Source organism: Microtus oregoni, unplaced genomic scaffold, assembly GCF_018167655.1.
Source record: "Microtus oregoni isolate MIOR12 unplaced genomic scaffold, Mior012 000091F_ref0000469, whole genome shotgun sequence".
Classification (NCBI taxonomy): domain Eukaryota; kingdom Metazoa; phylum Chordata; class Mammalia; order Rodentia; family Cricetidae; genus Microtus; species Microtus oregoni.
The window spans coordinates 2,922,198-2,937,065 of NW_024544600.1; the positions used below are offsets into that span (position 1 = coordinate 2,922,198).

Consider the following 14,868-nt stretch of genomic DNA (forward strand, 5'->3'; position numbering starts at 1 on the left):
TAAAGTACCAAAGTCGCCTACATCCGGCAAACAAGTTTCTCAGCTCCACCCCCTGACTCCAAGTCCTTGGTCCTCTGCCCAAGTCCAGGCCCCACTAGGTCCTGCTGCTTCCACCACTCTCCCCACAGCAGCTCCTACCTTAGCTCATCTCACATCCTTGTCCACCCCCCAGCCCTCGTCCTTCCTCCAGTCCAGCTAGATGACTTCACACAAGGCCTGATCCTGCTGCGAGGACATCTCGAAGGATGCGGTGGGGAGCAGCAATTAAAATTCTCAGCCAGTGGCCAGAAGAAGAACCTTCCCATCAGGGTCGGGGAGAGCCACTTGGAATTATCAAGAAGCAACAAATCAAGTGAAGAGCACAGAGAGGCTGATTGAGAGTGATGCCTAAAAGGATTTCTGGCCAGGAGTCAGAGGCTTGGCTGATTCCCATTCCAAACCCCCAACCTCTCTGGGATTTTAAGAAAATTAAATGGTTCTCCATTTTTCTTTTCCTGCCAAATACAGAGCCAAGATGGGGACCAAATGATTGTCTAGGATTAGTCACGCTGTCTCCTGGGCCCCGTCACCCTCCATCTCCTCCCCAAACCCGCCTCACCTCTGGATATGCCTCACGCCCAAATGGGGGAGGAAACTCTATATCACCCCACTTCACTTTGCAGATGTAGTCAGCTGTGGCATCCACCTTAGCCGCCAAGTCCAGGATGTAGACACCATCTTTGGTCACCACTAGGAGAAAAGTCAAAGCAGTCAGACACCAGCTTTACAGTGAGGCCACCATCAGCTTCTGAACCATCCCTCAAGACTCCTCCAGGTGCAGCCCACGCACTCTACACACCCCCAATAACCATAAATCAGTCAACAGTCCTCGCGGAGACTCTCAGAACACTTCCCACTCGTTGACCTTCAGGTAAAAGGTCAAAGAAGACTGATTAGCTGCCATGGCAAGTTTGGACACCTTCATAAAATGCCATACTCCTTGTTTTGAATATTCAAGCATGGGCCTACCCATAAACTTCCCATAAAACAAAACAAAATCTGTTTTCTAGAGTTGGTAGAAGATGGGAGAGGCCCTAGGTTCAATCCCTTACACCAAATAATATATGAAAACATGAAGGAAGGGCTGGTGAGAAGGATCAGCGGCTTGGCGGTTAAGAGAGCTTGTTGTTCTTCTAGAGCCAGACCCAGAACCCACGCATGTGGGGCAGCTCACAACTGCTTATAACTCCAGCCATCAGACAGTCATTCTGGTCACCACAGCCACACACGGCATGCATATCTCTCTCTCTCTCTCTCACACACACACACACACACAATTAAATCTTTAAAATTAATTTAAATAATAAAAACTGTTGAAGAAGGTATGGGAGCAGAGGACAAACGAGAGGACCAGAAGTTCAATGTCATCCTCAGCTATATAGTGAGCTTGAGGCTAGTGTGGACTAGACTAGACCCTACTTCAAAATAACAAAAAACAAAACAAAAACAAAAAAACTGGGGCTGGAGAGATGGCTCAGAGGTTAAGAGCACCGACCAACTGCTCTTCCAGGGTCCTGAGTTCAACTCCTGGCAACCACATGGCAGCTCACAACCATCTATAATAAGATCTAGTGCCCTCTTCTGATATGCAGACATACATGCAGGCAAAACATTGTATACATAATAAATATATCTTAAAACACATACACACACCCAAAACAACAATAAAAACTTTGTTGGTCTAGGTCTTAGGTTCAAATCCCAGTACCACCACTGCTACCGCACACCCACCCATGCACGCATGCACCATTGCTACCGCACACCCACCCATGCACGCATGCACCACTGCTACCGCACACCAACACATACACGCATGTGAACCACTGCCACCGCACACCCACCTATACACGCATGTGAACCACTGCTACCGCACACCCACACATACACGCATGCACCACTGCTACCGCACACCCACCCATACACGCATGTGAACCACTGCTACCGCACACCCACACATACACGCATGCACCACTGCTACCACACACCAACACATACACGCATGTGAACCACTGCTACCGCACACCCACCTATACACGCACGCACCACTGCTACCGCACTCACCCATGCATGCATGCATGCACCACTGCTACCGCACACCCACAATGCACCACTGCTACAACATACCCACACATGCACGCATGCACCACTGCTACCGCACACCCACACATACACGCATGCACCACTGCTACCGCACACCCACCCATGCACGCATGCACCACTGCTACTGCACACCCACCCATACACGCATGCACCACTGCTACCGCACACCCACAATGCACCACTGCTACAACATACCCACACATGCACGCATGCACCACTGCTACCGCACACCCACACATACACGCATGCACCACTGCTACTGCACACCCACACATACACGCAGGCACCGCTGCAGTTAGAAGCACTAGGTGTGTATATCTGGGTCTTCTGTGGTCTAGCTAGGGAAGTCTCAGTGTTTGGTGCAAAGTATCCCCAGAGTGCTCTGGGCCCCAGGCCAGCGTATTCATCTGCAACACCTCACTAAGCATCCATATTTCTTCTCAGGCCATTTAGCTAATTAAGTTAGCACACAGCCATCTGGCCCACTAGAGGGGCTGCATCCTCAGCTGGAATTCAGTAATTCCCTTCTTCTTGGACTCTGCCCCGAGAGGCCTAGCCAGAATCTGCCAGGCCATCTGTTTCCTTCACAGCTTGAGAGCCCGTAGCCACTCTTCTTGGTGTTAGGGGTAGTAAATGATTGACCAACCGGGGGAGAGCTAGTGAGGCCTCCAAGGGTACAGGAAGGATCAGATCAGAGCCTGGGAAGCCTAACCTGCAGACAGGAACAACCCAACAGACAGACCAAAGCCAGGACTTCCCCAGAGTGGAACAAATTAAGGCCAAAGAAAGAAGTTGGAGTTGGCTAAAGTTACAGTCTAGGTGCTCAGAAACAGGAGCTGGCACTGGAGACTACTCCTTATGGTGATGCCCTGGGTACCCAGAGAAGTTCTGTATTGCCTTCTGGCAGGAGGGCCCAGGCTCTCTGAGCACCAAAGCCAGGGTTACTGTAGGCCTGGGGGCCCCTCCCCATTCTGCCCCAGCAAACAAAGCTCGTTACCAAGGGGGTTGATCTCAAGGTAGGTAAAGTACAGATCCTCGTAGAAATTGAACAGGCCAGAGATGAAGCTGGCCAGGACTCTAGAAGGGAAAGGGAAAGAGGACCAGTTAACCAATCAGTCAGGACTCCATTCCCTCCCCTTCCCTGTAGCAATCTCACTGTCTCTGACAGCCCAGCTCACTTCTTCACTCCTGACCCTTCCACCTCTATTGTTCTCTGCCAACCCTGATCCCTTGGATGTCACTCTTCAAACACTGAGGCGGAAAGAACCTGTCAAGCTCAGAGCTGGAAGAGTGCCAGACCGACAGGGGCCAGGAGGTGAGGGATGAGGCTGGCATACTGCAGACTGATTCCAAGCCAACACCCTCCTGAAAACGTGGCTCCCTTCCTCAGGACAAAGCTGTACCCACCGCTTATTCCCAAGCAGGGAGGCCCACTCTACTTTCTCTCTCCTGTACCCAGAGCCCAGTGCATTGGTCTTCTCGTCCCTAGTCATGCCCACATCACCCCTCTCAGAACTCAACTCTTTCTTGTCTTCAGGGGCATGGACCAACAGGTGTCTCTTAATGTCTTCAGTGTTCAGCTTCTCATCCACACCTACGAGCAGCTTCTGGGCTTTGGCATCCACATCGCCCACATCCACACCCCCTTCGTGGTGGAACAGGACGTAGTCTCCTTCCCGAGTAGCATAGATGCACACATAGAACTCCTCCGCCTTGCAAGTAAAGACAGCATAAAGGTGGGGAAGGGACCCAACTGGCAGAGGGTGGGGGGCGGAAGGTCTTAGCCCAGGAGCGGAACCCGACCCCTGTGGTCTCATTTCTAAACCCTGACAAGGGGACTGCTAGTGGACAAGGAAAGACAAGAACTCAACCTCCTCAGCTGAGTCAGAAGCTGAGTCAGAGTGTTCCATTTTGAAGGGGTCCTGCCCTCGGGTCCGTCTCATCCCAACATTACGAAGTCCCGTTACCTGCTCTCACTCTGTTTTGCTGCAGACTAAGCCATTCTTTCACCACAGATTGTTTATTCATAATTTCTTCCAGGCCTGGTCCCCTTGGCTATTCCCTGAGGCACCCCAAACTCTCATCATTTTAGGGGAACAACCACAAAGTTGAAGAAGAAAGACGATCCGGCTTGGCACTGCCTCACATACCTGACTGTGGGGCACGAAAGGTTCAATCAGAAAGTTCTTGAGGAAGCCTTTGGCTTTGCCGACCTATGGAGAAATTGAGGGAGACAGCTGAGACGCATGGCGTATTCTTCACAAAGTATTACCATCTCACGCGGCAAACAGACTTCTCCAGAAGTCAGGACGATGGGGTCACAGATAAACATGAGAAGTTCTCAGGAGAGTCCCTCTTCACACTTCTGCTTTTACTTACACTTGGGGAGGGGGCAGGAGTATACGCATGTCATGTCAAGCATGTGGAGACGGACGATAGTTCAGAGCTCCCTCCACCATGTGGATCCCAAGAATCAAACAGAGGTCGTCAGGCCTGATGGCAAGCGCCTTACCCACTGATCAATCTCGCTAGCCCGGGCAGTCAAGGAGGGAGATGGGAACTTGGGTACCGAGGTAAGGGCACACTACTTTGCCCTGAGGTAGACACTGTGACCTAGCCCGAGGACATGAGTTCAGGCCTGACTGGCAAGAGAGAGGAGAGCCAGAGGCTGATTAGAGCAAACTCTCCCTCCTGTGTTTCCTGGCTGAAGACAACAGGCCTGCAGAGCTAATCAGCTTGAGTGGGTCCCTGGCGGCAGCAGAGGCGAGACAGCCCTCATCCCCTGAACCCCCCGCCTGCCCGCCTGCCCGCCTGTGCGTCATTGCTGAGTCAGGGACCAGACAGTGATCCATCAGAGGTAATGAGCTGCTCCAGCCAGGTCCGGCGCTGCTGCCAGCTCAGATGTCTGTGACATCTCCCTCCTGTCAGCCTGCTAGGAAGGGAGCGTGATGTGCTCCCTGGGGACACTGTTCAGTACCCAGCCCAACCACACTCTCCACAGAGGCCTGGGAACTCAAAGGTCAGATCCCTCCACCCCTGGACCCATGAGCAGCTTCAAAGATCCATCTTTACCTACAAGGACCAGAGCCTAGGAAACAGAGTTGCTTGGAGGAAGCCAGCATAGAGGAAGGTGTCTCTGATGCCACCTCCCCAGGGTAGTCAACACCTCATCCCTGTGCCTGTCCCTGAGGGGCACCAGTCTCTGCAGAACTCTGTGCCAAGCAGACACAGACACACATCCTCCCCGGGCTAAGCCGAACTTCAGACCCCGTCCACCCCCACCTCTTTTCCACCTCCCTTGGAGAGCAAAGAGGAGAAAAAACACAGTTTTATCACCAAGCATTGCTTAGCTTCCTCGCTCTCATCCTCAGAGCTGATAGTAATCACTGAGCTGGGAGAGCTAAACTTCCTCCTCAGCGTTAGTAACTGTCTTCGCCCATGGCTCTCCACCCAACATCTCTCTCTTGCCAGACAATTCTGCAGCTCCCCTTCTCATCTTTTTTTAATTCACCTTCTTTGTAAGCGTGTCATCCTCGACACCCACAACTTTAATTTGGAAACCAGAGAGCAAGCAGTTCCCAGAACGAGCCTTTGTCCTAGCTCCTCACTGGTGGTCACAGTTTCTGGCTCTCTAGTTGTTCTGGGGTCACAAATGTGGCACATCTTATCTGAAGCACCGTCACTAGGTTGGTTTCCTGATGAGGGAGCTGGGAACGACCGCCAAGACGGGGCTGCAGCCAGGCCAGTCCTACACTGCATCCCTCTCCATTGCTATGGGGCAGGCTGGGCTGGGAGTCATGGGTTGGTTGAGCTGCAGGTTACCATGTTGTTTCCACCCTGACTCCCTACATCAAGACTCACGGTGGCCTCGTGTCCCAGTCGAGGTTTTAGCCAGGATTTGACTCCATCCAGAGTGAGGTTGACCCCGACTAGGCCAAGCTTTCCTCGACGTTTGATCAGTTGGTCTGGCTTGACCACCAAGCTCTGAAATAAAAAGGGTTGGAACTTAAGAGTAAAGAAGGAAGAAGTCGTAAAGAAAGTGAAGTTGTAAGGCTTTTCATCACTTGCTCTCACGTTTATCCATCAGGACCACTTTCCTGTACTGGAGCCTTTCCTTACCTATCCCAGTCAAATCTTTTGGCCACCAGAAAACAGCCAGGATGAACCCGGCACAGAGCAGATGCTCAGAGAACGCCTATGAATGAGTGGGCTCTCACTTTCTCCATGGGAGGTATTAGCTGCTTCGTTAATCACATTTAGAACATGGACCAGTCCTCTCTTGCTCAAAAAGACTTAGGACAGATCCTTAGGATTACAAAGGACCTTTGGAGATAATTTGACCAGTCCCATCCCTATGTCTAAACATAACCACAACAGGCCAGGCAATCAATCCTTCGTTCCAGGACCAAGAAATCCACTACCTTCCCAACTGTCTCAGCAAGGGAAAAACAAAACAACAGCATAAGGCCTTGTCTGGGTCTGCCAGAAGTGTAAGTATTCCCCGAAGCCAGCCAAATATGCTACGGAAGGATCTTCAGAGCTTCTAGTCCAGGCTGACCCCCTTCATGGTCAGTCATCAGCTACTTTCACAGAGTATGAGGTCCCACTTCTTTATTTATTTTTATGTGGATGAGTGCTTTGCCTGCATGTATATAAGAGAGGATATCACCTGGAACTGGGGTTACAGAGAGTGTGAGCTGCTATGTGGATGCTGGGAACCAAAGCCAAGTCCTCTACTTGGAACTGGAGTTCTCCTTGATCCTAACCGCTGAGCTATCTCTCTAGACTCAAGGCCCCACATTTTTGTTTCTTTGTTTTTGTTTTTCAAGACAGGGTTCTGGCTGTCCCAGACTCGCTCTGTAGACCAGGCTGGCCTCAAACTCACAGAGATCTGCCTGCCTCTGTCTCCTGAGTGTTGAGATTAAAGGCCTGTGCCACCACTGCCCGGCTAAGGTCCCACTTAATTGTCCTGAGATGCTCCACTTTGAGAAAGGAAGGTATGCATCTATTTTTTTTTTAAGCTAAGCATCTAACAACTGCTAGATAGCACATGAAATGCTTCTTGCTAATCCTTATAGCTCATAGTGTTAATCCTTTTTGACATTAGAGAATCTAACTCCAGAGAAATAAAATGGTTTGCCCAAGGCCATATGGTTCATAAATAGAGAAGCATGATTTTTTTTTTTTTGGATTTTTCAAGACAGGGTTTCTCCGTGGCTTTTGGTTCCTGTCCTGGAACTAGCTCTTGTAGACCAGGCTGGCCTCGAACTCACAGAGATCCGCCTGCCTCTGCCTCCCGAGTGCTGGGATTAAAGGCATATGCCACCACGGCCCGGCTGAGAAGCATGATTTTGATACCATTTGTCTGGTTCCAAGTCCACATGAAGTGCTCAGAGCAAACTTAAGACCCTGCTCAGCCAGCTGCAGACACACAGGCCAATCTGCAATCACGTAACTCCTCGGGACACCTCCAAGAAATCAAAAGCTTTCTCCTCCTAGAGCTTGGAAAGAAGGGCCTGGGCTGCAGGCAAAGCTCACCTGACTGAGCAGCCAGGGGTGGTCCTGCAGCAGACGTGCCCAGTCTGTGTCAGGAGTAACCCGGGCATACTTGAACCGGTTCTGGATGGCTGAGGTGGTACAGATGTACTTGTAGAGGAGTTCTTTGCCGGTCTGCTCTGAGATTGCCTTGGCCGACATGGTTTACCTGGGAGGGTGAGCGGAACTGGTTAGTTGGGGCAGGAAGATCGATGCACTGTCTTCCCCAGCAGATTGGATCTACTCCTAGCTGCCCACAAACAATGAAACTAGACCTTGGCTCTTCTCAGAAGAACGAAAAAAGAGCTGCCTTAGGAGGGGATGGGAGATGTCGTCAAAGTAGCTTCATCAGCAGAGACACAGAGTTGAAGAATGATAGAAAAGAAGGTGGCACCAGACGTGGTAGTGTATTCCCATAATCCCATCACCCGGGAGGTAGTGGGAGAAGAACCAGAAGTTCAAGGCCAGCCTGGGACGGATGAAATCTTGTCTCAAAAAGAGAAAGGGAGAGAGAAGGGAGGGAGGAAGGGAAAGAGGCAGGGAGGGAGGGAGAGGAACAGAAAAAAATGTGCAATGTGCAATTCCTCTGAAACTCTTAGCTTGACCTTAACCTTGTCTCTACTCCCTCTGGGCAAACTAGCTGGCCTGAGCAAAAGGCAGACCAAAGGGGAAGCCCAGAACACCAAGAGTTTGATCCAAACACGAAGGCTGTTCTCTGAAGTGGACACACAGACACACAGACACACAGAGAAGAGAAGAGAAGAGAAGAGAAGAGAAGAGAAGAGAAGAGAAGAGAATTCTTTGTCATCTGACCTGTGAAGAGCATTGCAGGAACTGCACAGGCTGGCCTCATTTTCTCCCCAGGTTTCATTCCCCTCCCAGCCTGACTCACTCACATACGTTCCCCCCAAAGACTACAGGCCCTGGTAGGGTGGGAGGAAGGAGAACATCACCTCAAAGCTCGTTTATCCTAGGACACTAAATTCCCACCTCAAAGGACATACAAACGAGTCACAGGGCAGGGAACTTTGACCTAGAGATCATCCCACTCACCCCACTGAATCATTTTAGCAGTTAACTTTGAGCAAAACAGAGGCCTCTCCAGGGACCACCCTGTACTAGTCATTCCTTAACCAAGCCAGAACTTGGGAGAAGGCAGACGCTATCCTTGGTGACATGTGTGGAGAAACTCGTCTTAGGGGCTGGGAGTGAGGCTCCGTGGCAGAGCCCCTGCCTCACATGCCTAAGAGCCTGGGTTTGGTCCCCAGGACTGGGAGAAATAACTCATCTCATGTGAGCACATACATCACATCCACTCAGACTCCGAATTCCATTTCTCAGACGAAGAATCAAAGTTCAGAGGGAGGGGGTGAACTTGCCCAAGAAGCCCGACTCACTAGCAGGACTGGAGCCCTAACAGTAACTGCGGGCCTAACGGAAAGGCATTTCTCCCAAGACTGGCCCCCCAACGATGCGGGAGGGTCTATGATGAAAATTCGCTCATCCTTCCTGTCTACTACCTTCCCAGACACACCCACTCTCCCCCAGAGCAACTGCGAGAATAGTGAAGACAGAACAGAGAAAGGAAACCCAGTCATGCATGCCCAGTACCTGACTAGATGAAGACAGGCTGCCTGTCTCTCCCAAAGGGCTAGAATAGAAGCTGCTGGATTTGCTGGGGAGAGGAAGTCAGATACACACAAGGAGGGTGAGTTAAGGCTAGCTGACACATCGGGGAAGGTTAGTCTCCTTTCCCAGCCCAGGGAAGGTGTCATAGGACCACACTGAACTTTCCCTGCCAATAGGCCATGCAGGAGAGGCTCCAGGTGCTAATTGTAGCCAGGCTGCCTCCCTCTGTCTCTAATTCACCACAATGGGCATATTCAGCTTGGGACCTAGCCCAAAGTAGATAGCCGGAAAGGGGCTCAGAGCCCTTCCCAGTGTGGTACTTTTCCTGGGGTGACTTGTAATTCCTTCTCAGTTTGTTTCTGAAGGAGACGCCCCAACTAGCCCCACTGCCCCCAGAGTCCTCCACCCCCACCCACTCCGGTACCATTTCCCAACCTTCTTGACTCAGACCAGAAAAACTGGTCCTGAAATCGAATGGGCACACCCCTACCCCCTCCCAAACAGAGTGCAGCCCAGGGCACGTTAAGCAGAAAGAGAAGGGGGTGGCACTGACCACTTTCAGCTATCAGTATACCTTCAGCAAACAGGACCACACGGCCCAAGAGGAAGGGCGCCCCTTCGCCAAGCCTACCCAGAAGTCTGACACTGACTTTTAACGATCCCCAGAATTTAGGGCCCTCCCAAAAGAAGCCCAAGACCCAACCAAGGCAAAGAAGAGGGAGAAAAAGAGCAACCTTAGACAACTGAAGGAAATCATAATTTCCTGGAGTCTCAGATCTGAGAGTCCATCTCCATAAGGCCAGGAGTGGGTGGGGTCAGAAGACAAAATAACAGGGAGATGAAAAAGGAAAGAGTGGCCAGTTAACCAAAATAAGATATGCCACTAAAGCACTGCGCCTTTCGGGGAGCCTGAGACAAAGGGCTCATAGAAGAACTGGAGGAAGGGCCTGGCTTCTCACCAGTGCAGCTCGCACATCCAGGGAGGCCTCAGACAAGATCGATCGCGATTTCAATTGTTGATTTCCTGCCCTTTGGAGCAATGGATCTTTGAGGTTTCCTATGTTTCTCAGAATCTGAAAACCCTTTGGGCAGTACGCACGTACTCGAAGGTGCGACAAAGTATATTCCTATCTCTGATTGGAAATCCCCCTCCCTCTCAACACACGCACCCCAAAGTCTTAAACTGCCTGTTCCAGCAGCTGATGACGTCAAATTTGTGATAGATGGTTTCACAGCAGAGCCAAGACCCCAGAAACTGTTACCTGGTAACAATAATCCCCAAACTCTTGAGTAGAAACCACATCATGAACATGGACATACATAAACACACACACACACACATTCTCTTTCATCCCACCCCCATTTCTCCGACCCACCGCCTGACTCCCTGTCTCTGTCTCCCCAAGGAAGAGACCTTTTGAGTTTAATGGGGTATTTTCTGCAGAGAGTGGCCCAAGATTGAATACACTCACAGAGGCGCCAGGAGCAGAAGCAACCCGCAGGGAAGGATGAATGAATGAAGCCTGTTCTCCAAGAAGGCTCCTCTGGGACACCGTGGTAGACAGGAACTACTGAGATTATTTCTTAGGGTCGACAAAACACTGTCCCTTTAAGGGCTAGGGGAAGTGGGGGTGGGACGACAACAAGCAATCCCTGTAGCAGAGGATGGGGCAGAGTTCTCTGGAGTATTCCCGCTGCACCAGGCACCTTGTCTGAATGGGGATTAAAAACAGCAGCTATTCTGTGTTCACGGCCTCCCTTTACCGGCCTCCCTTCACCGCTCCCTTGGAGTGTTTCAGAAGCTTTCTAAGAGGTGGATCCTTCTGGGGCAGTTATCTCTCAACATTAAAGAAACCAGAGACCCTGAACAGTGAGATACGCAGCCCAGTTAAAGGGAGAAGACAGACAGGGTGGGCTGGCAAACTAAAAGTGCCCTAATGCTGTCTGCCCTCCTTACAGTTTTTTTTCAAAACCTTGCCAACATGGCAAAACTTCAAGACTGGAGAAAGCAGCAGGCTCTGGGCACCGGACCTCTGCCAGGCCTGACAGGAGGAAAGGTAGCATCTTCTGCACACGCGCGCGGGCGCACGCACACATACACACACCTCAGGAGCTTGCCTCGCTTAGACTCCTGGGCACTCCGACCATCTGTTGTTTGGGGGTTGAACCCGTGGACAGTTCCTTAGCAGGCAGAGCCCTTTAGGGGCCGTCGCTGCGGAGGCAAGGCCTCAGGCATCCTGGGGTGGCACAGCCCGCGTGGCTGGGGCCCGCTCCCTCCACACAGAGCTTTATGGATTCACCACAGAACTAATAGGACGGGCCTGCTTGAGCCCGGCGGCGTGCGGCGAGGAGTCACCGCCTTCTCTATTTCCCGCCCCGGTATCCGGTGGGGAACACGAATGGAGCTCAAAAAAAGTGTCCCCCAAAAGACCGGGGAGACTCGAGAGATGGCCCTGGGTGGAGCTGAAGAGAGGCAGGACGTGCAAAAGAATCCGGAGGAGGGAAGAGAGGCAAGGTCGGCGGCAAGCAACGTGCAAACTCCCAGGAACTAGAAAAGGGTGGGGAGGTTATAGACACGCAGCTCGAGGACGGGGCGAAGACTACCAAAAAGCTGAGACCTGCACGAAAGTTCTAAGCAGGTGCAGGGAACGCGCGGGAGAGCCCAGCCAGGGAGCCGGGAGGTGGTTCCGGGTTGGGGGAGGGAAGCAGGAAGCTTCGCGGGGACTGGGGGTCGCGCCCGCACCCACGGCTGCCGCACTCACCTCTTCGAGAAAGCCCGAGTGCGGCTCTCTGTCCGCAAGTCCCAGGTTACCCCAACTCCCTAGATCGCTCCAGCCGCCCGCAGCTGCCCGCGATCCGGCTTTTGTCCCGGCCCAAGCGGGCTCCTCCCCACCCCCCCCATCAGCTCACAGGCCGAGCGGCCCGGCGATTGGGCACACGCGTTCCCTAGCCTGAGCTCTAAGCTCCTCCCCATTCGCTGCTGCGGTGGCCCCGCCCTTAGGCCTAGCCTGGGGCTGATGGGACTTGTAGTCCGCGAAGACAGCGGGGGCAGAGGCGGGGCCGTGGGCGGGGCCTTGGATGGGGAGATGGGCCGGGCGGCTCTAGGAGGAGAAACTACGAGGCTGGGGGCTGTGGCCTGATCGCTTCAGGGGCTGGGCCGGCCAGCCACCGGGTGAAGTAGCTGAAGGAGGGGGTTGTTGGCTCAAATGGCTGTAGCACTTCTTGCAGGACCTGACATCCTCTTCCTCCCTCCCAGGGGAGAGACTGAAGTTCTTACCCTAGGCACTAGTAAGCCGCCACACTAACCCTGCTTTTGAAATCTACGCCTGCTTTCCTTTCACACGTGGCACCTCTCCGCTCCTGGACCCCACCCTGTGGAGTATACATAGGGTGAGACTACACCACCACGCTAACATTCAGCTAGCCCGACGTAGGATAGATTGGAGGAAGGGGTGAACTAGGGAAACGTCGTTCCAACGCGTCCAGTTCCCTCACCTCACCGGAGCGCGGATCTGGGCGGAGCTGATCATCTATCTGAGAGTCTAATCTAGTACTAGGGCTATCCCTGCCCAACTTTTTTTTTTTTTTTTTGGTTTTTCGAGACAGGGTTTCTCTGTGGTTTTGCAACCTGTCCTGGAACTAGCTCTTGTAGACCAGGCTGGTCTCAAACTCACAGAGATCCGCCTGCCTCTGCCTCCCGAGTGCTGGGATTAAAGGCGTGCGCCACCACCGCCCGGCCCTGCCCAACCTTTTGCTTCTTTCCCCAACTTCTAACTAAGACACTGGAAGTAATGAACAGCCATCTCTTCTTTTCTGATATTTGTGAGATAGAACATATTTCCTCAACCCCAAACTGGAACGTCCAGTTTAACAGGTGCCCACGAACTAATGGGACAGAATATGTGAAATCAGAAAGCTGTAGATATCAAGACTTCGATTCACTGCTTCCCTAGAATGGAAACATCCCTACTTGTACCTTAGTCCCAGTAGGTCTCCCCAGATTTCCTTGAGCTAACAACTGTCCAGCTCTAGGAAAGAGACCAGAACAACCCTCTAATCAGCTCAGGTGATGCCTCAGCCCAGGGTGCTGGGAATCAGCATGCCTGTGCCCCCTAGCCGGTGGGGGGGGGGGGGGAACCCTGGAGCAAATGCTCCCTGCAACAGTGTTGCAACACTCTCCTGGGCAAACACTTTCCCAAGCCCCCCACCCCCAATCCCTTTTCAGCCAGCAGCTGGGTGGCTGAACTTGCTATGCCCATGCTTGACCAGCATGTACTGCTTGATGATGTCATCTTCTGGTCCCTTCCCTCATACACTCATCCTTTAAAGACAGCAGCTTGTCTGCTGTAGTGCCCCTTGCTCCTGAAGTTTAGGGAGAAGACCTAAAGTGTCTTCACAGAATCTACCCAAACTTCTGTGAAAGATTACCTCTTCCTAAGTAAAGAAAATATCTTCTCTGAAGTGGCTCAAATTCAGGCTCTGGATGACAGCAATTCAGAGTTATTATTGTCTTTTGTTTGTTTCTTTTTGAAACAGGGTAACCTATAGCCCAGGCTGTTCTTAAACTTGTGGTCTAATAGAGGGACCTTGAATGCCTATCCTCCTGCCTCAACTTTCCAAACGCTGAAATAACAGATGTGAACCACTGAGGCCAGTCAATTCTGAGTCTTCACAGGCTAACCCAGAAGGCAGTAGTTAATATTCATAGTTAATATGAATCGCCTGTGGGAGATCCCAGTATGAAGGCTCAGCAGGTTAAAGACCTGCTATGCAAGGATGATGTGAGCACCATCCCTAATCCCATATAAAAGCAGATAAAGAAAAATAACCCCACAAAATTGTCCTCTGACCTCTGCACACATACGTGTAGCACCTTGTGCACCCTACAGATACACAATAATAGCTTTTTTATAGGCAGGTAGATCGCTGTGAGTTTGAGACAGCCTGGTCTACATAGTGAGTTCCAGACTAGCCAGGGTTACATAGTGAGACCATGTTTTGTTTTGTTGTTTATAAAAGAATCACCTGTGACACAATTATCCCTTTAGTTTGAAGAAAATAAAATAACCTTCTACCCGGATGTGGTAAGGCTGTGCTTCTCAACCTTCTTAATGCTGTGACCGTTAATGTAGTTCCTCATGTTTTGGTGACCCCCCCAACATAAAATCATTTTTGTTGCTACTTTATAACCGTAATTTTACTACTGTTATGAATCGTAATGTAAATATTTGATATACAGGATATCTGATATGCGACCTCTGTAAAAGTGTCATTTGACCCCCAAAGGGTCGAGACCCACAAGTTGAGAACCACTATGATAAGGTAAAGCCAATAAGCTCAGTAAGACCTTATCCAAAAAACAAGAACATTGGAGCTGGAGAGACGGTTCAGCAGTGAAGAACTCTTTTTTTTGCCGGGGGGGGGGGGGGTTCAAGACAGGGTTTCTCTGTAGCTTTGGAGCCTGTCCTGGAACTAGCTCTTGTAGACCAGGCTGGCCTCGAACTCACAGAGATCCACCTGCCTCTGCTTCCCAAGTGCTGGGATTAAAGGCGTGCGCCACCACCG

General features: G+C 51.5%; 1 protein-coding gene across 2 annotated transcripts in view; it reads right to left on the reverse strand.

Annotated features, from left to right (window-relative positions):
* Positions 1 to 12,218, reverse strand: part of Acly (ATP citrate lyase) — a 52,387-nt gene extending 40,169 nt beyond the window's left edge. For both annotated transcript variants that reach the window (XM_041643943.1, XM_041643942.1), the window contains exons 1-7: positions 12,066 to 12,218; positions 7,678 to 7,843; positions 6,001 to 6,123; positions 4,290 to 4,352; positions 3,661 to 3,851; positions 3,137 to 3,216; positions 599 to 729 (exon numbers count right to left, since the gene is read on the reverse strand). In XM_041643943.1, the coding sequence (XP_041499877.1) occupies positions 599 to 729; positions 3,137 to 3,216; positions 3,661 to 3,851; positions 4,290 to 4,352; positions 6,001 to 6,123; positions 7,678 to 7,836 (747 nt within the window). In that variant the 5' untranslated portion in view covers positions 7,837 to 7,843; positions 12,066 to 12,218. The remainder of the gene's footprint in view (positions 1 to 598; positions 730 to 3,136; positions 3,217 to 3,660; positions 3,852 to 4,289; positions 4,353 to 6,000; positions 6,124 to 7,677; positions 7,844 to 12,065) is intronic.
* Between the last annotated feature and the right edge of the window lie 2,650 nt (positions 12,219 to 14,868).